The sequence below is a fragment of the Culex quinquefasciatus genome, chromosome 2, assembly GCF_015732765.1.
Source record: "Culex quinquefasciatus strain JHB chromosome 2, VPISU_Cqui_1.0_pri_paternal, whole genome shotgun sequence".
NCBI classification, from domain to species: Eukaryota; Metazoa; Arthropoda; class Insecta; order Diptera; family Culicidae; genus Culex; species Culex quinquefasciatus.
In genome coordinates, this window is record NC_051862.1 from 190,040,329 (window position 1) to 190,064,809 (window position 24,481).

The 24,481-nt window shown below is 34.9% G+C and overlaps 1 protein-coding gene across 2 annotated transcripts in view; it reads right to left on the bottom strand.

The window, feature by feature from the left end:
- The window catches only part of LOC119767270 (one cut domain family member 2), a 58,144-nt gene that overhangs the window by 18,072 nt on the left and 15,591 nt on the right, over positions 1-24,481 (bottom strand). For both annotated transcript variants that reach the window (XM_038255530.1, XM_038255532.1), the window contains one exon: positions 12,517-12,601. In XM_038255530.1, coding sequence (XP_038111458.1) covers positions 12,517-12,601 — 85 coding nt within the window. The remainder of the gene's footprint in view (positions 1-12,516; positions 12,602-24,481) is intronic.

The following is a 24,481-nucleotide window of genomic DNA, read 5'->3' on the forward strand; positions in this document are numbered from 1 at the left end:
TCAACTTTTTTTTCTGTGTAATGTATCAACTCATTATTTTTATATCTTTTAATTAATTCATTAGAATTTTTTAATTAAAAAATAAAAAGTAGTTTTGGAAAAGTTGAGTTTAGCAACAGCTATTACAAAGCTGGAAAAATCATCCTTATTAAACTTTGGACTGATTAAATCACCCAAATATTTAAAATTGATATTGTAATAAAATGTCCAAATAGAAACAATCAAGACTCCTGTCAAACTTAGTCCAAAACTGAAAGTAAACAAAAATAGTACCAATTTGAATTTGACAAGGCCTGTAAAAACTATAAATTTAGTTAATACATTTTGGAAATTGATGGCCAATTCAAACGAAGTCAGTCTTTTGCAAGTATGCTTATCATGAATTTTTAATATTATGCTGAGTATGCCATTAAATTAAACGTGCAATTGTGGTAAAATTAACATTTCAAGTCTTTTGAAACTGCATATTGTATAAACAAATGTCTCATTTCATTTTCTTTTGGCCAATCAACCGCTTTTTGATTACTTTAGGCAAGACCCAAGAGAAAAATCTATACAGAAACTATTCAAACCAAAAATTTCTTATTCTGGAAAGACAATCAACCGTACTTCCTACATCATATTAGATCTATTAACCCAAAGCGGTAATCTCAGTAATAACAACCTGACAGTAACTTTGCCCTTCCCTTCAATCACTGCACACTGTCAGTCAGTGAAGCGCACCAAAGGGGCTCAAGTGCATAACTTATTAATGCAAGCTGCTCCCTTTAATCAATAATTTATCCAATAATGAAGACAAACGCGGAGCCCCACACGACATGGCATGAGGCGACAAAGACAAGACATTTATGTGTCCTTGTTTGCTTGCTAGGTTGCATCCATCACTTAGTGAGTGCTTCACTTCAAAGTCTGTCACTCTTACCATGGTGGTCACATAACCTGATGGTTAAATCGATTATGCCTCTGGTGGCGACATCGACGGTAAAACTCTGCTATTTCTGGACTGGATTACAAAGTTGCAACTATCGGCAACATTGTAGTGCATGTAAAGCAGCTGAAATCGAATCAGATTTATAGTGGAAATTTTCCCACATTCTCAGCTCAGATATTTGAAGAAAAGTCTTTAATGTTAAGCAAATCTCCAAGCGTTACTAGGAACTGTCTAGTCAACTTGTCACTACAGTCGCCAGGGTCATCTCTCGGTTCAGTGACTTATCCACGCGGGAAGCCATCCGGAAAGTGCTAAACGATTATTCAAATATGTGTAGCAGCAGCACCCAGCAGCGATGATAACAAGCGCCTTGTCTGAGCTTAAGCAGCGGCTCGGCTGAGCAAGCACACACCGAACAAAACGTGATGCGATAAGATAAGGGACGCAGCCTCATCAATTTGCAAATTGATGGTTCGCTGATAGCGGAATAAAAAATGGAAAAATATTCTTGTTAGATATAAACTTGACGAAATTGTGCAGTGGGAAGCATTATCAAATAAGCTTTAACAAACATGTTTTTCATGTGCAGGGATGGAATAATCGTCAAAAAATCATTTTCGCTTGCGAACTTTCTTCACCCACGAAAAAGAGAGGAGACAAATCACGCAAAGAAAATCGCTCCCGAAGTTTTCCAAAAAATCAGTTTGTTGTTGTTTTTTTGTGAATTTCCTTGTTAGCACCACTTAAAAATATTTATTTCACTATGTTTACACACATTGCCCATCAACAAAATGTGACAGGTCGTTTTTCGACTTGTGACGTTACACATGCACATGTAGTAGTGAAAAAGATGTTCCGTCGAATAATCAAGATGATGATTTTTTTAACCGATCTTTCGTGCGCGAGAGAGGAGAGCCATGCTCCCTTCAGATTTTTTCTCTTGATGAACGTCCAATTATTTTCTTTTGATGATAATTATTTCATCGCTGTTCATGTGGAAATTATAGTTCAAAACAAAACATAAAAAATCATAAAAACGCTGATTTTAACCAATATTTGTACCAATATAAGCTTGCAAACAATTTCTACAGATATTTTCGATTATGCTCAGTACTTCCTTACTCACTAAAAAAAATATGAATTGTTGATAAAATAGTTAGTTAAAACAATTGATTTTTTTTTTAAATTAAGAGGCAGTATTTGTAGATTCTGCTCGGTTTGTTCTAGAGGTCATATCGAGGTGCTCCGATTTGGATGAAACTTTCAGGGTTTGTTTGTCTATGCATGAGATGAACTCATGTCAAATATGAGCCCTCTACGACTAAGGGAAGTGGGGTAAAACGGGCATTGAAGTTTGAGGTCGAAAACACATGAAAAATCTTAAAATTGCTCGCATTTTCGTAAAACTTCATTAATTCCATTTCTCTTAGATGCATTCGAATGGTCTTTCGAAGCCCTTCAAAATGTGCTAAAGACATCCAGGATTGGTTTAACTTTTTCTCATAGCTTTTGCAAATTACTGTTAAAAATGGATTTTTTTAAAACCTTAATATCTTTTTGCAACAGCCTCCAACACCCATACTCTTATTGGTCAAAAGATAGGTAATTTCATGGACTATAAGCTTACGGTATTAACTTTTTGGCCAATCGCAGTTTTTCTCATAGTTCTACGATTTTTCTAGAACAAGCATTTTACGACGTTAGTTTTTGCCCTGTAGCCCAAGAAGACTGCACTTTTTGGTCTCAATTTTGTCATATTCGGAATCCTCGGTCAATTTCACGTAAGTTAGAAGTATTGGAGTTGTAATTTTGATTTAAAAAATAATTAAATAAAACATTTTTGAAAAAAGAAATAGATCTTATTTACCCTATGATCAATACGTCAAATGCTGTATCAAGTAGGCGAAAACTGGTTTTACCCCTAATCCGACAACATTCAAAATAATATTTTAATTAATTCTAAATGGCATTTTTTCCAATCAAATTCAAATTTCCAACAACTCAATCTAATGTAAAATTTTCTGAGGATTCCGAATATGAAAAAATTGAGACCAAAAAGTGCCGTCTTCTTGGCCTACACGGCAAAAACTAACGTCGTAAAATGTTTGTTCTAGAAAAATCGTAAAACTATGAGAAAAACTGCGATTGGCCAAAAAGTTAATACCGTAGGCTTATAGTCCATGAAATTCCCAAACTTTTTACCTACGGGAGTATGGATGTTGGAGGCTGTTGCCAAAAGTTATTAAGGTTTTAAAAAAATCCATTTTTAACAGTAATTTGCAAAAACTATGAGAAAAAGTCAAACGAATCCTGGATGTCTATAGCACATTTTGAAGGGCTTCGAAAGACCATTCGAATGCATCGAAGAGAGTTGGAATTGATGAAGTTTTACGGAAATGCGAGCAATTTTAAGATTTTTCATGTGTTTTGGACCTCAAACTTCAATACCCGTTTTACCCCACTTCCCTTTGTCGTAGAGGGCTCATATTTGGCATGAGTTCATCTCATGTATAGACAAACAAACCCTGAAATTTTCATCCAAATCGGAGCACCTCGATACGACCTGTTTCACATCGGTGAAAAACTCACTCTTAAACCATTACAACTTTTTTAAGGAGTTTTTATCTAACGATACTTTTCAATGCCAATAAAGAGGGGGATGGTGGCTGTTTGTTTCCAAAATGATTTTTCCATTAAATTTGAGGGGATTTGTTTTCTTACCATTATTGACTCTGTCACCCATTTTTCCAGTATTCATTAGTTTAAGATACAGAATTTCATACTCATGTTACCCATTTTGTATGACCAGCACCAACAATTTTTATTGAAAAACTATTTATGCAAAATTGCTTTTTTTGACAATGGACAAATTTGTGTTGAATTTAAAACATAAAAATTTGAAAATCGCGAAATCATTTGCAACAATCTAGAAAAATTACTCTACTGTTACATTTTTTACTTTAATTGTTAGGACTTCAAGTCTGCCTGTGTGGATCTATCGGACCGCGCACTGGACTCACAATCCAGAGGTCGCCGGTTCGAATCCCGAGGCGGACGCAAATAAATTCTTAGTGTAAATATAGGTTTTCGGTGCCCTCTCCCCGTGCCATACCTTCACACTTAGGAGACCCGGGAGGCGGAGTCTTGTCGCAAAAAGAACGATACACGCCTGTGGATCCGTTGACGAAACCGCAAGGTTTAAGAGGGCCACATAATAAGGCGTTACGTCGATTCCGTTTTTTTTTTTCAAGTTTTTTAATATAAATTAATTGAACTTTATTTAAGTTTTATTTAAGTTAAAAAATTGACAAATTACCTGGAAGAAAAAATGCTATGAAAGTTTAATTAGTCTATTGTGGCTTTGTCAATGCATTGAAAAATGATTTTTTCAACTTTATCAATGTTTATGTCTCATTTTGACCCATGTAAAACATTTGAAATGTGACTGAAAAATATATTTTAGAGTTCAACAAAAAGAAAAATCTAGTGATTGCACGTTCTAGGATGACTAAAAACAAAATCAATGCAAGATAAATTCAAAGATTAATAAACAATAATATTAAACAAGAGAAGTAATGTTAAAAAACATAGTTTAACAATTTCATCCAATTTGGTGAAAAAATCTCGATTTTGCTCTGAGCGGGAAGGAGTTAATATTTTTGGTTATTATTATGAAACCAAATCCACCAAATGTAACGTGGATATATTTCCATTCGAAAATTTTACACATACATTTTCCAATAATTTTCCACCAAACTATCAATATTCATTATTTCATTTTCAGAAAAATCCTCCCTTCCCACCCATCACTGACCGGACCATTTTCGCCAGTTCGTGGGCGAGGGCACGACATCAACAACACCAACGACGACGACAGTCACACGTTTCCTCACGACGACGACCCCTCGTATCGTAAAATCCCGTGTGTGTCGTTCCTGCCAGCCAGCAGTGTGGTGTACGATTTGACGTAACCGCCAGGGCGCATGCGTCGCCCTAGTTCATTCACATTTTCACCAGCACCAGCAGCACAGTTGTGTCCGTATAGAATAATAGTGTGTACAACGTACGACAGCCGCCGCCGCCGTGCGCTCTTCCTTGTGGCGAAAGTTCTCGTATACTCGCGCAAAGAGTTTTCTGGCGTAAAACAACACAACAAATGCCCTCCCAGAAGGAAGCGGGCACCCGATTCAGGGAGAGCTTTCCAGAACAACGTGCTGGACTCTCCTGGAAGGACTCTCGCGTTGAGCAACGAGCTTTGACGTTGAGCAGTTCTGTGGAGGTTGAATAATCACTTTTAAACTCAAATTTGATTTTTCAAGCTCTTAAGTTTCTTTTTAAAGGTCCTAAAAACATATGGAACACAATAGCTTTTACGACCTTTTAAATACACTGTTGATCAAACAGAACTGAGCTCCAAACAGATTCGTTTTTTTAACAAAGTTATCATCAAAATAAGAACTTTTTTCTTCATGCAACACTACCCTCTAAAACTAAAATTGTGGAATGTCGATTTTTTGTCATACTGAATGAAAAATTCAAGTTTTTTACCAGCAATATTTTGAATTTCCAGAGAACCTGCTCCATTACGATGTTCCTTTCCGTAAGCTTTCATGCAGCCTGTCAAAGGAAGCACGAACCGTGACAGTTCGCTCACTTGACTACTGGTTCAATGTCTTTGGTCCGTGTAGTGATCTGGAAGTCCGTCTCTCAAAACAGACTTTCCCTCTCTCTTTTTCCGTCGATTACACACACACTCACAAAGATTGACTTCCTTTCACACACCGTGAATGATTTCCCCCGGATTATCAATGATCCCGTCCTTCCCGTGAATGTGTGCGAGTCCTGTGTGTCCTTTGGCGAGGAAAGCTTTTCCCGTAACAAACAAAAAAAAAACTCGCCAAGAAAAGGTCGATGATGGTGAACCTGGAACATGGGATCTTCCTGATGCCACACACTCCTTCCATCACGTTACGGTGCTGAACACTTTAAGAGAGAGCGTAAGAAGTGCCAGGAATGTGTGTTTGTGTGAGTGTGTGTGTACTACGGGTAGATCTAAAAATAGTTTTGCTACTGCTGCTCTTATAGTGAATTGTCGCAGATCTAGCCTTGCGCTGCGGGTTCGCTGAATGGAGCTGTAACCACGCACAGAGGAAAAAGGGACAAGGTGTTTGTGAAATGGCACTTGCAGAAATGCACCTACGTCATAGCGCGTGGCAGCGGATCCCGGAATGCAAAGTGCAGTCTTTCAACTACAATTGATATCATTTGAACTAGGGAATTTGTAATATATTCTAGTCTATTAAATATAATCATATTTTTATATTTTTGAAAGGCCAGTATCAACACACCTATAGACGGGCTTAAATCGAAAATAATCGCAAAAAAATGTATTAGTCAATTACCTTCAAAAAGAATTAAAAATTAAACATATGATCCTCCCCTGTAGATTCAGAAATGTATTTTTGTTTGAACTTTCGTGCTCAAACTCAATCAACTTCAACTAATAATCTTTGCGGTTTACTTTACGCAGTTGGCCTGGCCGTTTAGAAAAGAAGGATGTAGGAAGTGGTCGCCCCAATGTTCTCCACCATGCTTTATAAAGGTTTGCTGCGCTAGGGTTACATTAGATTAGATTAGGAAGGGTCCTTTAAACATATGAAACAAAATAGTTTATAGGACCGTTTTTTTTTTTAACTATGGGCATCTTTTTTTTATTTTCTTTCAGAGGCTGTTTCTCAGCAACCATTGGTAAAAAAGCCAAATAGGCTTTTTTGTTATCTAAAACATATCTAAATTTTTTTTTTCAAAAATGGTTTAATTGTGCAATCCATTATTTGTTATATTTGAAATTAAAAAAAAATGGGAAACTTTTTATAAAGTATTTTTTTTCCTGAGAAGTCCTAGCAAGCCTCGGAACGACGCGCCGCACTTTCGGCAAATGCGCGCTGTCAAATCCCATACTGTGCGTTTTGTTTTTGTTGATCTTCTTGCTCGAATCGATGGGCATTGTTGCCTGGTATGTTTTTCATTGCACCAAATGTGCAGAAAATCGCAGGCAACAATGTCTACTACACATTCTGAAATTCCGCGTGGCGTGTACTTGTGAAAGAAATGGACAATACGTATTTTGCCCAATACACCAAATCGATCAGAAAATCAATTCTAAAGGTACAGATTATTGAATATTTTAATAGCCTTTTTGTGGGGACAGCTGCTAAATTTCATGGAAGTATGTATGAAAGAACTAATGATAGTAGTTCTTTACGATTTCGCAAATGTTTTTCGACACATTGAAGTTTTCATTTCTTGATTTCGATGAAACTTTGTCCATGCATTCCCAATGTCAAAGAAGCAATTTTGCATCATAAGTTTTTCCATACAAGTCTCCATTCATTTTTTGGGGTGGTCAAACAAAATGGGTATGTAAATTTATGAAATACTATACCTTGATAAAAAAAATTATTGGTTTATTCGGCAAAATTGTAGGTCATGATTAGGACATTTCGAAAAAAATAGGTGCACGGATTTTTTCGATTTTAATTATTGAAGTTTTGATCGCTAAAAGTTAAATTCCCAAAATGCATACTTTTTAATTTCCGAAAATTTGTGACATGTTTTAGACTAGTACAATTTTTTAAATAGTTTGTGTCCCTTTCAAGGTCGAGGGGGAGGGCAAAAACTAACAAAAAAACTAAATTTCAAATTTCTAACATAATTCTCAAAATTTTAAAACAAAACTATCGCAAAATGCATCATTACAGTTATGCTAGCATTAAAAATTTGCAAAATATCCATGAACCTATTTTTTTTTATCTGTAACGCCTTTAACCGATTTTATGAGGAAATTTTAGGGACTAAAAATTACATCTTCTGAGCTATAGAGCGTGATTATGTAAAATCTCGTTTGAAAGATATGAATTTTGGAAAAAATCAAACACGTACAAATTTAAAAAAATCAATTTCGAAAAGTGTTTTTATCAATTGAAAAATTTTCTAGTTTTAGCAACTTTTAGGCATACATTTTTGATTCGCCGTTGGTGGCCAATGACTGTTACCTATTCGCAATTGATCTAGCTTTAGCAATCATGGTGTTTTATCTTTTCGGCGCATTCATACATGCTGTTGATAAGGGAAACACTACTTGATCGTCGAAGCCTATGATCAGTAGTGCTGAAAGGATATTACGGTTCTGTTCAGCAACGGAGGGGCAACCATGGGTGATCTCTCATGCTCATGCTCATGCTTTTAGGCATACATTTTTGATTATTTTTTGTTTTGCCTTCCTCACTGAGGTAAGGCTATAATCCTGCTCTAAAAATGAACTTCGTATAAAAACGTCGTAGACCCACCTTCATGTATACATATCGACTCAGAATCGAAAACTGAACAAATGTCTGTGTGTATGTGTGTGTGTATGTGTGTGTGTATGTATGTATGTGACCAACAAACTAGCTCATGTTTCTCGGCACTGGCTGAACCGATTTGACCCGAACTTGTTGCATTCGACTTGGTTTAGGGTCCCATAGATCGAGTTTTATACAGATTGAAGTTTCGATAAGTAGTTCAAAAGTTATGTATAAAAATGTGTTTTCACATATATTTGGATCTCACTTAACTGTATGTAAACTATGTCCAGGTCCATCATCCGACCCATCGTTGGTTAGGTTATCAAAAGACCTTTCCAACGAGTCCAAAACATTGAAGATCTGGCAACCCTGTCTCGAGATATGGCCACTTAAGTGATATTGATGTACTTTTTTGAAGCCGGATCTCACTTAAATGTATGTAAACTATGTCCGGGTCAATAATCCGACCCATCATTGGATAGATTATCAAAAGACCTTTCCAATGAGTCCAAAATATTGAAGATCTGGCAACCCTGTCTCGAGATATGGCCCCTTAAGTGATATTGATGTACTTTTTTGAAGCCGGATCTCACTTAAATGCATGTAAACTATGTCCGGGTCCATCATCCGACCCATCGTTGGTTAGATTATCAAAAGACCTTTCCAACGAGTCCAAAACATTGAAGATCTGGCAACCCTGTCTCGAGATATGGCCACTTAAGTGATATTGATGTACTTTTTTGAAGCCGGATCTCACTTAAATGTATGTAAACTATGTCCGGGTCAATCATCCGACCCATCATTGGATAGATTATCAAAAGACCATTTCAATGAGTCCAAAATATTGAAGATCTGGCAACCCTGTCTCGAGATATGGCCACTTAAGTGATATTGATGTACTTTTTTGAAGCCGGATCTCACTTAAATGTATGTAAACTATGTCCGGGTCAATCATCCGACCCATCGTTGGTAAGGTTATCAAAAGACCTTTCCAACGAGTCCAAAACATTGAAGATCTGGCAACCCTGTCTCGAGATATGGCCACTTAAGTGATATTGATGTACTTTTTTGAAGCCGGATCTCACTTAAATGTATGTAAACTATGTCCGGGTCAATCATCCGACCCATCGTTGGTTAGATTATCAAAAGACCTTTCCAACGAGTCTAAAACATTGAAGATCTGGCAACCCTGTCTCAAGATATGGCCCCTTAAGTGATATTGATGTACTTTTTTGAAGCCGGATCTCACTTAAATGCATGTAAACTATGTCCGGGTCAATCATCCGACCCATCGTTGGATAGATTATCAAAAGACCTTTCCAACGAGTCTAAAACATTGAAGATCTGGCAACCCTGTCTCGAGATATGGCCCCTTAAGTGATATTGATGTACTTTTTTGAAGCCGGATCTCACTTAAATGCATGTAAACTATGTCCGGGTCCATCATCCGACCTATTGTTGGTAAGGTTATCAAAAGACCTTTCCAACGAGTGCAAAACATTGAAGATCTGGCAACCCTGTCTCGAGATATGGCCACTTAAGTGATATTGATGTACTTTTTTGAAGCCGGATCTCACTTAAATGTATGTAAACTATGTCCGGGTCCATCATCCGACCCATTGTTGGTTAGGTTACCAAAAGACCTTTCCAACGAGTGCAAAACATCGAAGATCTGGCAACTCTGTATCGAGACCTGGCCACTTAAGTGATATCGATGTACTTTTTGGAAGCCGGATATAAAAAATAGATGAAACTTGTGTACAGCCATTGTTGTGAGGAAGGCTCCAACCACATAGGTGGATTAAGTTAGTTTTTTTTTTTAATATTTCTTGAAAGAAAAGCACCACTGATAAAAATAATTTTTGAAAAGAATTTTTTCCTCTGAGATTTTGGTTATTCGTTTTTTTTTGTATTTTTCAATCCGGCTGAAACTTTTTTGGTGGCTTCGGTATGCTCAAAGGAGCCATTTTGCATCATTAGTTTGTCCATATAATTTTCCATACAAATTAAGCTGCTGTATCTGTATCTTTTGAAGAATCGATTTGCTGTCTTCGATAAAGCTGTGATAGGATAAGGGCTACACTACACGGTATTTTTTTTTGTGGTTTGGATTTAACATTTTGTTACTTAAACTAGATTTGCAAAAAAAGAAAATACTTTTTTTTTTTTAATTTCTGATATGTTTTAAGGGACATCAAATGCCAACTTTTCAGAAATTTTCAGAAAGCAAAAAATATTTGACCGAGTTATAAGTTTTTGAATCGATACACTGATTGTTTAAAAAAATTGAAATATTGGTGGCAAAAATTTTTCAACTTCATTTTGTAATGTGAAATCAAATTTGCTATCAAAAAGTATTTTAGTGAAATTTTGATAAAGTGCACCATTTTCAAGTAACAGCCATTTTCAGGTATTTAAAAAAAAACAGCCTCAGTTATTTATTTTTTTAAAATTAGTGCCCATATTTGCTCTTTTAAAAAAAAATTTTTTGGAGAGCTGAGAAAATTCTGTATATTTTGCTTATATGAGCTTTGTTGATTACATCGAAAAATTAAGTTGAAAATTTTTTGCGGCTAATATTTCGATTTTTTTTATCTGTGTTGATTCATAACTCAGTCAAAGATTTTTTGCCCATTCTGTAAATTTCTAAAAAGTTGGCATTTGATGTCCTCTAAAACATATCAGAAAATAAAAAATAGTTTTGTTTTTTTTTGAAACTCAAGTTTTAGTAACAAAAAGTAAAATTAAAAATCATACCTACAACTTTGCCGAAGACACCAAATCGATTAGAAAATTCATTCAAAAGATACAGATTTTTAATTTTTCAAATATAATTTTTGTATGGGCAGCTGCCAAATTTGTATGGAAAGTTATATGGACAAACTAATGATGCAAAATGGCTTCTTTGGGAATACCGAAGACACCAAAAAAATTTGAGCAGGATTAAAAAATACAAAAATTCAAATTAAAAATAAAGTTCGATTGCGTAGAGAATTACTCAAGAAATAATAAAATTTTCTACAATTTTCTCTCTGGAACAACGAAAAATTGTGTATTAGTTTCTGAGATACAGCCTCACAAAGAATTTGAATCAATGATTTTTTTCAAGCCTCTAATTTTCAAAAATTTTGGTCCGATTTTCAATGTTAAAAAATTAAACTTCTGTGAAATTTTCTGATCCATGAAATAAACATTTAAATAAAAATGTAAAATCAATCTTATGATATTTTTTCTAATTTCTTTTTTTTTAATCTAATTTTCTCATCAATTCATCATGACCGAGACAGTCAGACGACAAAACCCGAAAGATCCGAAAGAAAAAAAGTGTAAGCTGTTTTACTAGCGTAGTACATTCCTTACATTTTTTGGCATTTGCCTGCTTGCTCTACCCAAACACGAATCTATTTTACGCGCTACTCCGCGATACATCTACTACCACACAAACCATCCAATGAGATTCACACTCGGCCGCGTATGGTCAACCGTAGTTTCAAATTTAGCCATCGCGCAAAATCAGCTGATTTCGGTGGAAAGTGAAAAGTCAACGCCCAAGACTTGGCTTGGCTAATTATGATTTTAAGTGTGACAAATTTACATTTTTTGTCATTTTCTCTATTTACACAATGGCTAGCGCAGAAAATGAAGAGACTCTAAACATAGTTTGTTAAGTCTTCTGACAGTGATGTCCTGCTGCAGCCTGTGGTCGACATCAAATTATGCGACTGTCACAACCAGATCGAGAGGCCAGACCATTTGTTTCTAAGTCAAAATGGTTCGTTCTAAAATGAATTGCGACTGCTGTTGAAGTTTATATTCTCACAAAATTTATTTGTTGTGTATAAGTTGAAAGTTTAAAGTCAATTAAAAATGAATAGGAATCAACTGAATGGAATCATACAGGTCAACACCACCGCGTCAAACCAGGCACCCTCGGGCAACGCAACTCCAAAAGAAGAAACTAGACCAACCGAAGCAACGCGTCTCAAACAGCCTTAAATTGGCCCCGTGTCGATTGAAAGTCGCAAGAGCACCTCCTCCAGGGAAGCTTTGCACTGCAATTCGGCAGGTTAAATTAATCATTCGCGCTGAAATTGGCAAAGTGGCATTCTCCGCGGGCCAGCCATCCGAAACGAATGTTTTAACGATCGGCGCCGAGGAACTCTTGGAAAGGTCAAACGCGCGGTGAAGGGTCGAAATTACAGCAACGGACACTCGTCAGTCAGTGGTGACGGGACTTACTCAGCTCCATGTCGTGCTCCTGGATCAAATCATCCTCCTGGTCCAGGTCTCCGTCGGACTCCGTGCCCGAGTCGTGACCGTCAATCTGGGAAGAAATAAAGATGATAACATTAACATAGTGTATATGAAAAGATTTTTTTATTGATAACCAGCCCAGCCAACTTATTGTTCTTTGTCCGAACATTAAATTGTTCTCCAAAATCCTTGGATCTACTTGTTACCAAGTCTGTTTTAACAAAACTCATGTAAACTGAACGGACACTTGGGGGGGTGCCCCTGTTTCATTTCGCCAGTTGCGAACAATCTCCCTCCCAGTGGCATTCGGGAAGATTTTGACCAACCAGGTAGCATGTTCCTCGTCCCAGCAGGGAGTCCGGACGTAAAACCAGTTTTGATTTTTGGACAATGGGGTGCGCGCACAATGGGCAAGAACAAGTGTCATAAATAACTTTGGACAATTAAAAAGGAAAGCTTTTCAAGATTGTTTCGAATAATTTTTGTGTCCATTACTAATTTAAGGAATTTAAACTATTGTTCAAGAAAAGTCAAGAGCAGTTTTCATTACATTTGTGTTGACACAAATTTCATGAAACTTCAATCTTGGTGAAATTTTGGTATTTTTGGTCACGAATCCAAGGTCATTTTTTCGATAGATCGTGACGGTGGAGCTGTGAAACTGTGAAGAGATTGAAATTGGATGTCAAATTAGACGCACGATTTGGTGGCGTACTCAGAATTCAAAAAAAAAACTAGTTTTAAAAACTCTGCCATTTTCCATAACTCAACTGTAAAAAATTCTGGAACATGTCATTTAAAGGGAAATTCAATGTACTTTTTGAATCTACATTAACCCATAAGGGTAATTTTTTCATTTAGAACTAAATTTATCATTTTAAAATTTCGTGGTTTTTCTAACTTGGCAAGATTATTTTTTAGAGTATAACAAAAACAAAAATTTTGATGTATCATAAGAGTTTTGGATGTATTTTTAACGCGTTATCAGATTTTTATAAAGTGTTTAAGTGATGACTTTGACCATTTTTTACCAGTTTAATCTTGTGCTTATTGATATTTTTTTTTCAAGAAGTTCTGCTTATTTTGCATAGTAATAACTATTTGGGCGATTGTTGTGACTCGTTTATAGCTAGAATCAGAAATGTTTTTTCTTGAAAAATAATTTTCATGATAAGCAGCAGTATCTGGTTTGTTTTTCTTTATTTTAAAAAAAATCCTCACTTACAAGCAGTGCACGAGCCACAAAAATCGTCAAAGGGTCATTCTCATGCAAAATTATCTAAATTTTCGAAAAAACAATACTTTCTAAATTGTACGACTGATTTCAAGGGGTTAAAACCTCGAAAAACTGGTCAAAATCATCACTTTTTCAAAAACCCTTTTTTTTTGTAAAATTCTGATAGCTCGTGAAGAACATCCAAACATTTAAAAACTTTTTATACTTCAAAAAACAATCCTGCAATGTCCCTGATCACGAATCCGAGGTCTGTTTTTTTATATCTCGTGACGGAGAGGAGGTACGACCCCTTCCATTTTTGAACATGCGAAAAAAGAGGTGTTTTCAATAATTTGCAGCCTGAAACGGTGATGAGATAGAAATTTGGTGTCAAAGAGACTTTTATGTAAAATTAGACGCCCAATTTGATGGCGTACTCAGAATTCTGAAAAAACGTATTTTTCATCGAAAAAACACTAAAAAAGTTATAAATATTCTCCCATTTTCCGTTATTCGACTGTTAAAAATTTTGGAACATGTCATTTTTTGGGAAATTTAATGTACTTTTAAAATCAACATTGACCCAGAAGGGTAATTTTTTCATTTAGAACAAAATTTTCATTTTAAAATTTCGTGTTTTTTCTAACTTTGCAGGGTTATTTTTTAGAGTGTAACAATGTTCTACAAAGTTGTAGAGCAGACAATTACAAAAAATTTGATATATAGACATAAGGGGTTTGCTTATAAACATCATGAGTTATTGCGATTTTACGAAAAAAATTTTTGAAAATGTTATATATTTTTTGTAATTGTCTGCTCTACAACTTTGTAGAACATTGTTACACTCTAAAAAATAACCCTGCAAAGTTAGAAAAACGCGAAATTTTAAAATGAAAATTTTTGTTCTAAATGAAAAAATGAGCGTTCTGGGTCAATGTAGATTCGAAAAGTACATTAAATTTCCCTTAAAATGACATGTTCCAACATTTTTTACATTCAGTCAAGTAACGAAAAAAGGGAGCATTTTTAAAACTTTTTTAGTGTTTTTTTTCGATGAAAAATACTTTTTTCCGAAATTCTGAGTACGCCATCAAATTGGGCGTCTAATTTTACATAAAAGTCTTTTTGACACCAAATTTCTATCTCATCACCGTTTCAGGCTGCAAATTATTGAAAAACACCTCTTTGTTCGCATGTTCAAAAATGGAAGGGGTCGTACCGCCCCTCCGTCTCGAGATATCAAAAAACGGACCTCGGATTCGTGATCAGGGGCAAAAGTTACCCCTAAGGACATAGTTTCACGCACATCGAAGAGGGGTCGGGGCAACTTTTTCTGATTTCGTGTGAGCTGGTAGAGAATTACCCAAATTCTTTTTTGTCACGGTTTTTCGATTTTGCTTTCCGTTCTCAAAATTCGTAGAATCTGGTTTTGTTATTTTTTTTACATTTATATTGATAAAGGGCGCCGTTTTCAAGACATATCCACATAAAATGTAAATGTAACTAACAAATTTCAGTTTTGCAATTTTAAGAAGGACGCTTTCCCGATTCTTTTATTTTTGAAAAGTTCAGAAAACTATCTAGGAATTTGCCTTTTAAACATTAAACATTGGGGAAATTAAGTTTTTCAAGTCTCAACAAATCGACCCCCCTTTATAATGTCAATATCTTTTTTGAAATGTAAGTCTTCTCATATGATGTACCTATCCCAAAAACTTATCAATAACTTCTTTTTCCTAAAAATGTTTTCGAGTAAATTAATCTTGTCCACATTTTCGCCCATAGTGCACGCGTGTTCTACGTTTGTGTGTACACTTTTGTGCAAACCTGCTTTCAGCTCGGCCAGCGCAAAACTGTTGGATGATTTATTACAACACCGTTTATTTACGGAAAAGCTTAACCGGAGTGCAAAATTTTGATCCCAGCTCGTGGTTTACATTTCGATTTTCAAGGTAAATTTAAGGGGCAGATTACATGGAAAATTTCGCCATCTGTTTAAACTTAGTTGCTGATAGTGGAATCGACTTGCACCAAATCTCTCGATTAAATCACCTCATCACTTTCCCAACCTGCTCCCGCATTGGAAAGTTCCGAAATTGATCAATCATCTGTTCGGCCCTGAGGGCAAGTTTCTACTCCATGTTCGGCCTTGATTGGTTTATCCGGAGCGCTAACCCATAGCCCATAGCAGGCAGAAGCAGAGTTCCGCGCTCTCGAGTTTTTCTGCCAGTTTCTGATTAAAGTAACTTAAAACCAACTGCATCCATTCCAAAAGAGTAGAATAAGAAAAAGAAGGAACAACTTTTCAGCAACCTTCACACAACAGTCTGTGTACCAAACCCATCTGGGCGTAGAACCGGTACTAGGAGCAAGTTACGACGACGACGACGACGACATCGACGACAAAAAAGCAGTCAGAACTGGACACCAAGCCCCCCAAAAGAACTCGAACGGCTCGGGCTCAGCAAACCGGTAATGTAAGAAGCAAAATTGACTTGAATCATATGGCAAACCAACACCAGTCGTGAGTTCGCGAACGGCGAATGGCATATCGATCCAATTTCCTTCTGGTGGTGGTGGCAACTGACATTGGAATCGAATCGAGAACATTGGAATCTGGTGAACTGGTGCAGTTTATGTATTTTTTTTTATTGGTATGAAAATTTTTCGACTTTGAAAAACGAAAATAGGAGAACAGCATCTAATTCTAGCGTGCCTCTAATGTTGCCATATCAGCACTTTGACATTCAATTACAGCTCATTAAAAGCGTTTTCATCTGAAATCCAGTGATAAATAACTCAATAAGAAGTGAGCAAGCAAGTTTCTATCAAAAGTTTTACAAAATGAGTTGTTTAAATAGTGGAAATGAGCAAATTGGACGGAATTAGGAGCGAGTGCTTAACCTGCCAAACATACGAGAACTTCCCCTATCACTTATGCTAGATGCTACATTAAACAACAACAACAAAAAAAAAACGCAATCGTCTTGGCAATCCCTTGACGTACAACTATAAATTAATACACGTACGTAGTGCAAAGAATGTAGCAGAAGAGGGCACAAAAAACTGCGAAACTAAGAATAGAAACTCTGCAAACAAACGGGTAAAATGAAGCAGCAAGAATGGAAAAAGAAAGAAAAGAAAACAAAGAAAGAAGAAACCCACAACAATGCGCTACAAACAGAACAGCGTGAATGAATGACGATAATTAAACAGAGAGGCGAACGTTACGATCGAAGAATGAGCAGCAAAAAAGAACTCAACAGCAAAAAGAAGAGACAATTGTACAAGTGAACAAGCGAAGAGAGAAAACAAAAAAAACGAAGCAAACTGAACGCAATGATGACTTTGATGGCAGTGAAAGAATTGCGAGAATGAAGGATTGAGCATGAAACAACTGCACATGAGTTTGAAGAAAATGTAACACATGACGTGGTGCCGCAGGGTTTTAGTGACGAGGCCGGGGGAATTAATTAGCGTTTTTATAACTTTAAAACACACATGTTGGCTGGGAAGCGTGTGAATAAATTGTTTGCTATTTTTTTTAGAATCACGTTGTGTTATTTCAATAAAAATTACAGCATTTTTTCCGTTAATCAAAAATAGATTTCAGGTTAACTTAAAAGAACTGAGTTTAGTTTAAATGACTTCCAAAATTATGATTTACAGAAACGTATTTTGATGAAAATAATGTGTTAGGTTATGCTATTAAACCTCCTTTAAAAATAACTGAAATATTCTTTTTTGTTTCTAAAACTTGATCAAAACACTGAATTTGAAAACTGAAATGTTATTAAGGTAACATTATTTTGCATGATTCAAATATTGTTGAGAGTGATAAAAAAAATAACAAGTAATAAACAAAATATTTAAACATGCGCATGATTATCAATCAACAAAATAAATAAAAAAACTAACTTAATCCACCTATGTGGTTGATGCCTTCCTCACTTTTTACCAACAATGGGTAATATGAGTGGTTTGGACACATATTTCAGCTATTTTTTTGAATCCAGGAAAAAACGTACACACATATAACTTAAGTAATCATAACTCGAGACAAGGTTGCCAGATCTTCAATGTTTTGGACTCGTTGGAAAGGTTTTTCGATTACCTAACCAACGATGGGTCGGATGATGGATCCATACATAGTTTACATACATTTAAGTGAGATCCGGCTTCCAAAAAGTGCATCAATATCACTTAAGAGGACATATCTCGAGACAGGGTTGCCAGATCTTCAGTGTTTTGGATTCGTTCGAAAGGTTTTTCGATTACCTAACCAACGGTGGGTTGGATGGTGGATCCGGACATAGTTTACATACATTTAAGTGAGATCCGGCTTCAAAAAAGTGCATCAATATCACTTAAGAGGACATATCTCGACACAGGGTTGCCAGATCTTCAGTGTTTTGGATTCGTTCGAAAGGTTTTTCGATTACCTAACCAACGGTGGGTTGGATGGTGGATCCGGACATAGTTTACATACATTTAAGTGAGATCCGGCTTCAAAAAAGTGCATCAATATCACTTAAGAGGACATATCTCGAGACAGGGTTGCCAAATCTTCAATGTTTTGGACTCGTTGGAAAGGTTTTTCGATTACCTAATCAACGATGGGTCGGATGATGGATCCGGACTTCGTTTACATACATTTAAGAGAGATTCGGCTTCAAAAAAGTACATAAATATCACTTAAGTGGTCGTAACTCGAGACAGGGTTGCCAGATCTTCAATGTTTTGGACTCGTTGGAAAGGTCTTTTGATTACCTAACCAACGATGGGTTGGATGATGGATCCGGATATAGTTTTCATGCATATAAGTGAGATCCGGATAAATGTGAAAACACATTTTCATATATAACTTTTGAACTACTTATCAAAACATCAAACAATTCAATAGCGATGTATGGAACCCTAAACCAAGTCGAATGCAACCGGTTTGATCAAAATCGGTCCAGCCAGTGCTGAGAAAACTTGGCAAGAATTTTGAACACATACATACATACACACACACACATACACACACAGACATTTGTTCAGTTTTCGATTCTGAGTCGATAGGTATACATGAATATAGGTCTACGAGCTGTATTTCAAAAGTTCATTTTTCGAGCAGGATTATAGCCTTACCTCAGTGAGGAAGGCAAAACAACAATGCTACTTAACTTATAAAATAAGCACCATTTCTTTTTCCTGTGGAATCTAACAGTAAAATTTAAAGAAAAAATAACCATGAAATTTTGACAAAAAATACCTTTTATCAAATAATAACGACAAAAACACTTTTTATTTTAATTTTAAGTAAAAACCACATGTCAAATAACAAAAAAAAAATAAGTGCAAAAATTTTAATAATTTTAACTGAATACTTATTTTCAATTATAATAAAGACATTCTACTGAAAATCAATCTGAAAATTCATCGCAATTTAAATTATTTCAATAAATAACTGTTTTGCTAGAGTTTTAATTCACGAGATTCAAAAACAGGATTTAAAAAAATTAAAACAAAAAATGCAAGCACTTATACATGTTTCTCAATATATAAATATATATTTTTTGCAAAAGATTGTAACATAATTACAAAAAAAAAACTAACTTAAATCGTTACTAAAGAAGAAGGAAAATATTTTTTCGGTTTTGGAAATGCTATGGTGTTTTCATTCACTTTAATTTCTCTAATATGCAAACTTTTTTATGTTGTTTTTTCGGTATTTTTGTCGTTAAGTAAAAAAGTGTTTTTTGAACCCTATGTGAAGTTTAAAACTTTTAATTTAAAAACTAATTTAAACTGTTCATAGTAAAATATTCTCCAAGAACCTGATGTTGCAATCCGATTTCCGATTCGAACTCATTTTATTCGGAAAAAATGACACTTTGGGATAATTTACCGAATGCTTTTTAACAATGTTTACTTAATTACACATAAATAACTTTTAAAACTTTCCAAATTAAGCGAAAATTACTTCTTGAGGTACTAAAAACAATTCTCTACCAAGGACAGTATGATTCCATACCATTGCATTTATATTTACCCGAGCAGACGGAAATAACTTGGGAATAACATTTTTTGATATTTGAAAATACTAGGCCAATAACATTTTATGTCATTTGTTACAAGATTATGTCGTTATGTTATTGAATTATTATTGTAATAACAGACTTATAACCTTTTTAGTTATTCTTCGAACAAATCTTTGTTATTAGTTTTTGTTAATTTAACAACTAATCCGATCAACCCAATTACAGTTGTAAAGTTGTTTTGGCTTTCAACCCATATCAGACCAATCGATGGTAACATTTCAAAAGACATCATGTACATTTTGACACTTTCTGGGTTATTGCATATTCTGAAAGTACTCCTAATAAGCTACCTCTCCACCAAAAATGAGCAAAAGTTACTTCAATAAAGTCTGTTTAATCATGATTTTAAATAAAGTAACATAAACAAAATCTCTGACATCAGCAGTCCCTGTTTATATAGCCCTGTCAACCTGTCAAACAAAAGGCTACATAAACCTCGTGACGAAAAAAAAGCAACATGAAAAAAGCGCCATGTACATTCGGCGAAGAAAAACGAATCATAACAAAGCGCCCCCCTCAGGGAAAGCAGGGTGATATCGACGTTGGTGATTTCAAAAGAAGTTATGTTTGTTTTTCTCAAATAAAATTACGGAAATAATGTTTTTTTGAATATGGATGATCAAGTATCAACAAAAGCAACGTTTTTCATCGTTTGTTATCATTAGAGCATCTTATTTTGCTTTTATATTAAAATGGGAATTGAAAATGGATGCTCAACATTCAAATGCGTTTTTCTCAAAACGCATGGTTTGTACATGATGCTTTTTGAAATGTTGGCGTCGCAATAACAAATTTTGTTATGACATAAACTGTTATAAACCCTTATGCAAAAATTGATTTTTCAAGAAGATTCCATGAAAAATTCTGTCATTTTAACAATATGTGTTATAGAAATGCATGAATTTTGTTATTACCGTCTGCCCGGGTAATTCCATTCCCATGCGATTAGTTGCATCGACTGAAACGTTTATTTTAATGCTCGGTTTCTGTGCAGAGCATGAAATATATATTTTGAAATTCTGTGCAAACTTTTAAAGGTAATGGGGTAATTCTCTACCAACTCACAAAAAATCGGGAAAAGTTGCCCCGATCCCAACTTTTGTCCCTCGTGACGGAGTGGCGAACCCCTTTCATTTTTGAGCATGCCAAAAAGTTGAGTTTTATTTAAATAATTTTCAGTCTGAAACGGTGATGTAATAGAAATTTGGTGTCAAAGGGACTTTAATGTAAAACTGGACGCTTGATTTGATGGCGTGCTCGGAATTCCGAAAAAACGCATTTTTCATCGAAAAAAAATACTTAGCAAGTTTTAAAAACTCTGTCATTTTCCTTTACTCAACTGTAAAAAAAGTTGGAACCCCGGGCAGACGGTAATAACAAAATTAGTAATATTTCAATAACGAATCCTGTTAAAATAACAAAAAGTGTTATTATTTTATCCTAAAGTTCAACTTCAAGAAGAAAAAATAATAACAGTTTCTGATAAAATAACAAAATTTGGTATTGAAGTGATATTATATTGAAAATGTTTAATAACACGCTAATAAGAGGAAATGTTATACATTTCAAAAACTCTCCTAATATCAAAATTTGTTATTCGTTCGGTATACTGACTTAGAAATAAAATTACCATAAATCGCACAAATGGAAAAGTTTCTAAGTGTCCATAACTCAATCTGTTATTATTTTTTCTTTTGTTAAATATGTTTAGATCTTTGGGATAATTTTGTCTAATTTCGTCGGGGTCATTATTTTGGCCATGAAATGGGGTCCTTAAGCTAAAATTATTCTAAAAAGGTGAAATTTTGAAAGTTGATTTTTTTAATTATTTAATATACCTCCTAAAAGACTTTGTTTAAAATGGTTAGCACTATGGGATAATTTTGACCAATTTTGTCAGGGTCATTATTTTGGCCATGAAATGGGGTCCTTAAGCTAAAATTATTCTAGAAAGTTAAAATTGTGAAAGTTGATTTTTTTAATTATTTGATATACCCCCTAAGGGACTTTGCTAAAATTGGCTAGAACTATGGGATAATTTTGGCCAATTTCGTCAGGGTCATTATTTTGGCCATGAAATGGGGTCCTTAAGCTTAAATTATTCTAGAAAGTTAAAATTGTGAAAGTTGATTTTTTAAATTATTTGATATACCCCCTAAGGGACTTTGCTAAAATTGGCTAGAACTATGGGATAATTTTGACCAATTTCGTCGGGATCATTATTTTGGCCATGAAATGGGGTCCTTAAGCTTAAATTATTCTAAAAAGTTGAAATTTTGAAAGTTGATTTTTTTAATTATTTGATATACCCCCTAAGGGACTTTGCTAAAATTGGCTAGAACTATGGGATAATTTTGACCAATTTCGTCGGGATCATTAATTTGGTCATGAAATGGGGTCCTTAAGCTGAAATTATTCTTAAAAGTTAAAATTGTGAAAGTTGATTTTTTTAATTATTTGATATACCCCCTAAGGGACTTTGCTAAAATTGGTTAGAACTATGGGATAATTTTGACCAATTTCGCCAGGATCATTATTTTGGCCATGAAATGGGGTCCTTAAGCTAAAATTATTCTAAAAAGTTAAAATTGTGAAAGTTGATTTTTTTAATTATTTGATATACCCCCTTAGGGACTTTGCTGAAATTGATTAGAACTATGAAATAATTTTGACCAATTTCATCGGGGTCTTTTGTTTCACCATGAAATGGGGTTTGAAGCTAAAATTAATCCGATAAAATTAACTTTTGAGAGTTCTTTTTTTTTATTTTGTTATATTCCCTAACGGAATTGATTTATTTATTGAGAATTTTTGAAGTGTGAATAACAAAAACTGTTATTATTTTCACAGAGCCAGGAAGTCGGAGTTGACGTTGAAGTTCGAGCTGGAGTGAGACCTCGGAGACTGCATAAGATTCAGAAAATTTTCAGCAACTTTTACTTGGAGTCGGAATCTGTGAAGTCGGGTATTTTTGGAGAGCTGAAGTCGTCGTTGACGTCATATCCTGCATCCAGAGTCGGAGTTGTCTTCAAGTATGGATTCAAAGTCGCTTGGAGGTACCCGGCTCTTCAGCCCTGACTAGTACAGAGGAGTTATGGCAACTGCAGGTTTATTTGCAAATTACAAATAAACCAAAACAATAACTTTTTTTGTTATGGAGACATACCAGTTCAATAACATTTTTTGTTATTATACTGCTCCACCTCTCCGTACAAAATAACAAATCTTGTTATTCCTTCATGATTCCTTCTGTGTTATTGGTTTGTTATTGCAATAACAACATAATAACAGTTTAAGTTATTCTTCGAACAAATCTTTGTTATTGGTTTTTGTTATTTTAACAACTAATCCGATCATCCCAATAACATATTTCGATCTTCTCACAATATCAAAAACTGACCTTCCCAAGTTATTTCCGTCTGCTCGGGACACGTCATTTTAAAGAAAATTTTACATACTTTTCGAATCTACATTGACCCAGAAGGGTTATTTTTTCATATAGAATTTCGTGTTTTTTTTCTTACTTTGCAGGGTTATTTTTTAGAGTGTAATAATGTTCTTCAAAATTGTAGAACAAACAATAACAAAAAATTGTTGTTTGCTCAAAAACATCACGAGTTATCTCGATTTCACGAAAAAAAAGCTTTGAAAAAGTTGGTCTTCGTCGTTCATGGCCATCCATCGTCACTTGCGACAGACATGGACGACAAAACAACGAGAAACGCAAAAAGTAACTTTTTTTTCGTAAAATCGAGATAACTTGTGATGTTTTAAGCATTATTTTGTAATTGTCTGCTCTACAACTTTGTAGCACATTGTTAAACTCTAAAAAATAACCCTGCAAAGTTAGAAAAAAACACGAAATTTTGAAAAACTTTGCTCTTCATGAAAAAATGACCCTACTGGGTCGTTGTAGATTCGAAAAGTACATTGAATTTCCCTTAAAATGACATGTTCCAAAAAAAATTTACAGTCAAGTGACGGAAAATGGCAGAGTTTTTAAAACTTTTAAGTGTTTTTCTCGATGAAAAAAATTGTTTTTTTCCGAATTCCGAGTACGCCATCAAATTGGGCGTCCAATTTTACATAAAAGTCCCTTTGACACCAAATTTCTATCTCATCACCGTTTCAGGATGCAAATAATTGAAACACACCTCTTTTTTCGCATGCTCAAAAAAGAAAGGGATCGTACCTCCCCTCCGTCACGAGATATCAAAAAAACGGAATCATGATAAGGGACAAATAACCCATAGGACAAAACTTCACGCAAATCGAAGAGGGTTCGGGGCAACTGCTGTGTGAGTTGGCGGAGAATCACTTAATGGAAACCCTTATCTGCCAACATATCTTTTTCACTGCTCTAGAATGGGTAAAATATTGATTTTTTAGGTGAGAGACTGAACAACTGTGATTCTGTAGGTAATGAAATATTTGTTATCGAAATTGTTAAAACATCTCGTAATTTACTTCTCATTGTTCAAACTTTAATCGAATTGAAAAGCAAGCACCGAAAACCTCAAACATAATTTATGAAGCGATTTGAAATTTTTATAAATCGTCAGTTGTGTGCTATCTTGTGACAACGACCATTTAGTACTTTTCGAGAAAATCGATTTTTAAAGTTTGTTGATAAATAATTTCAAAACTA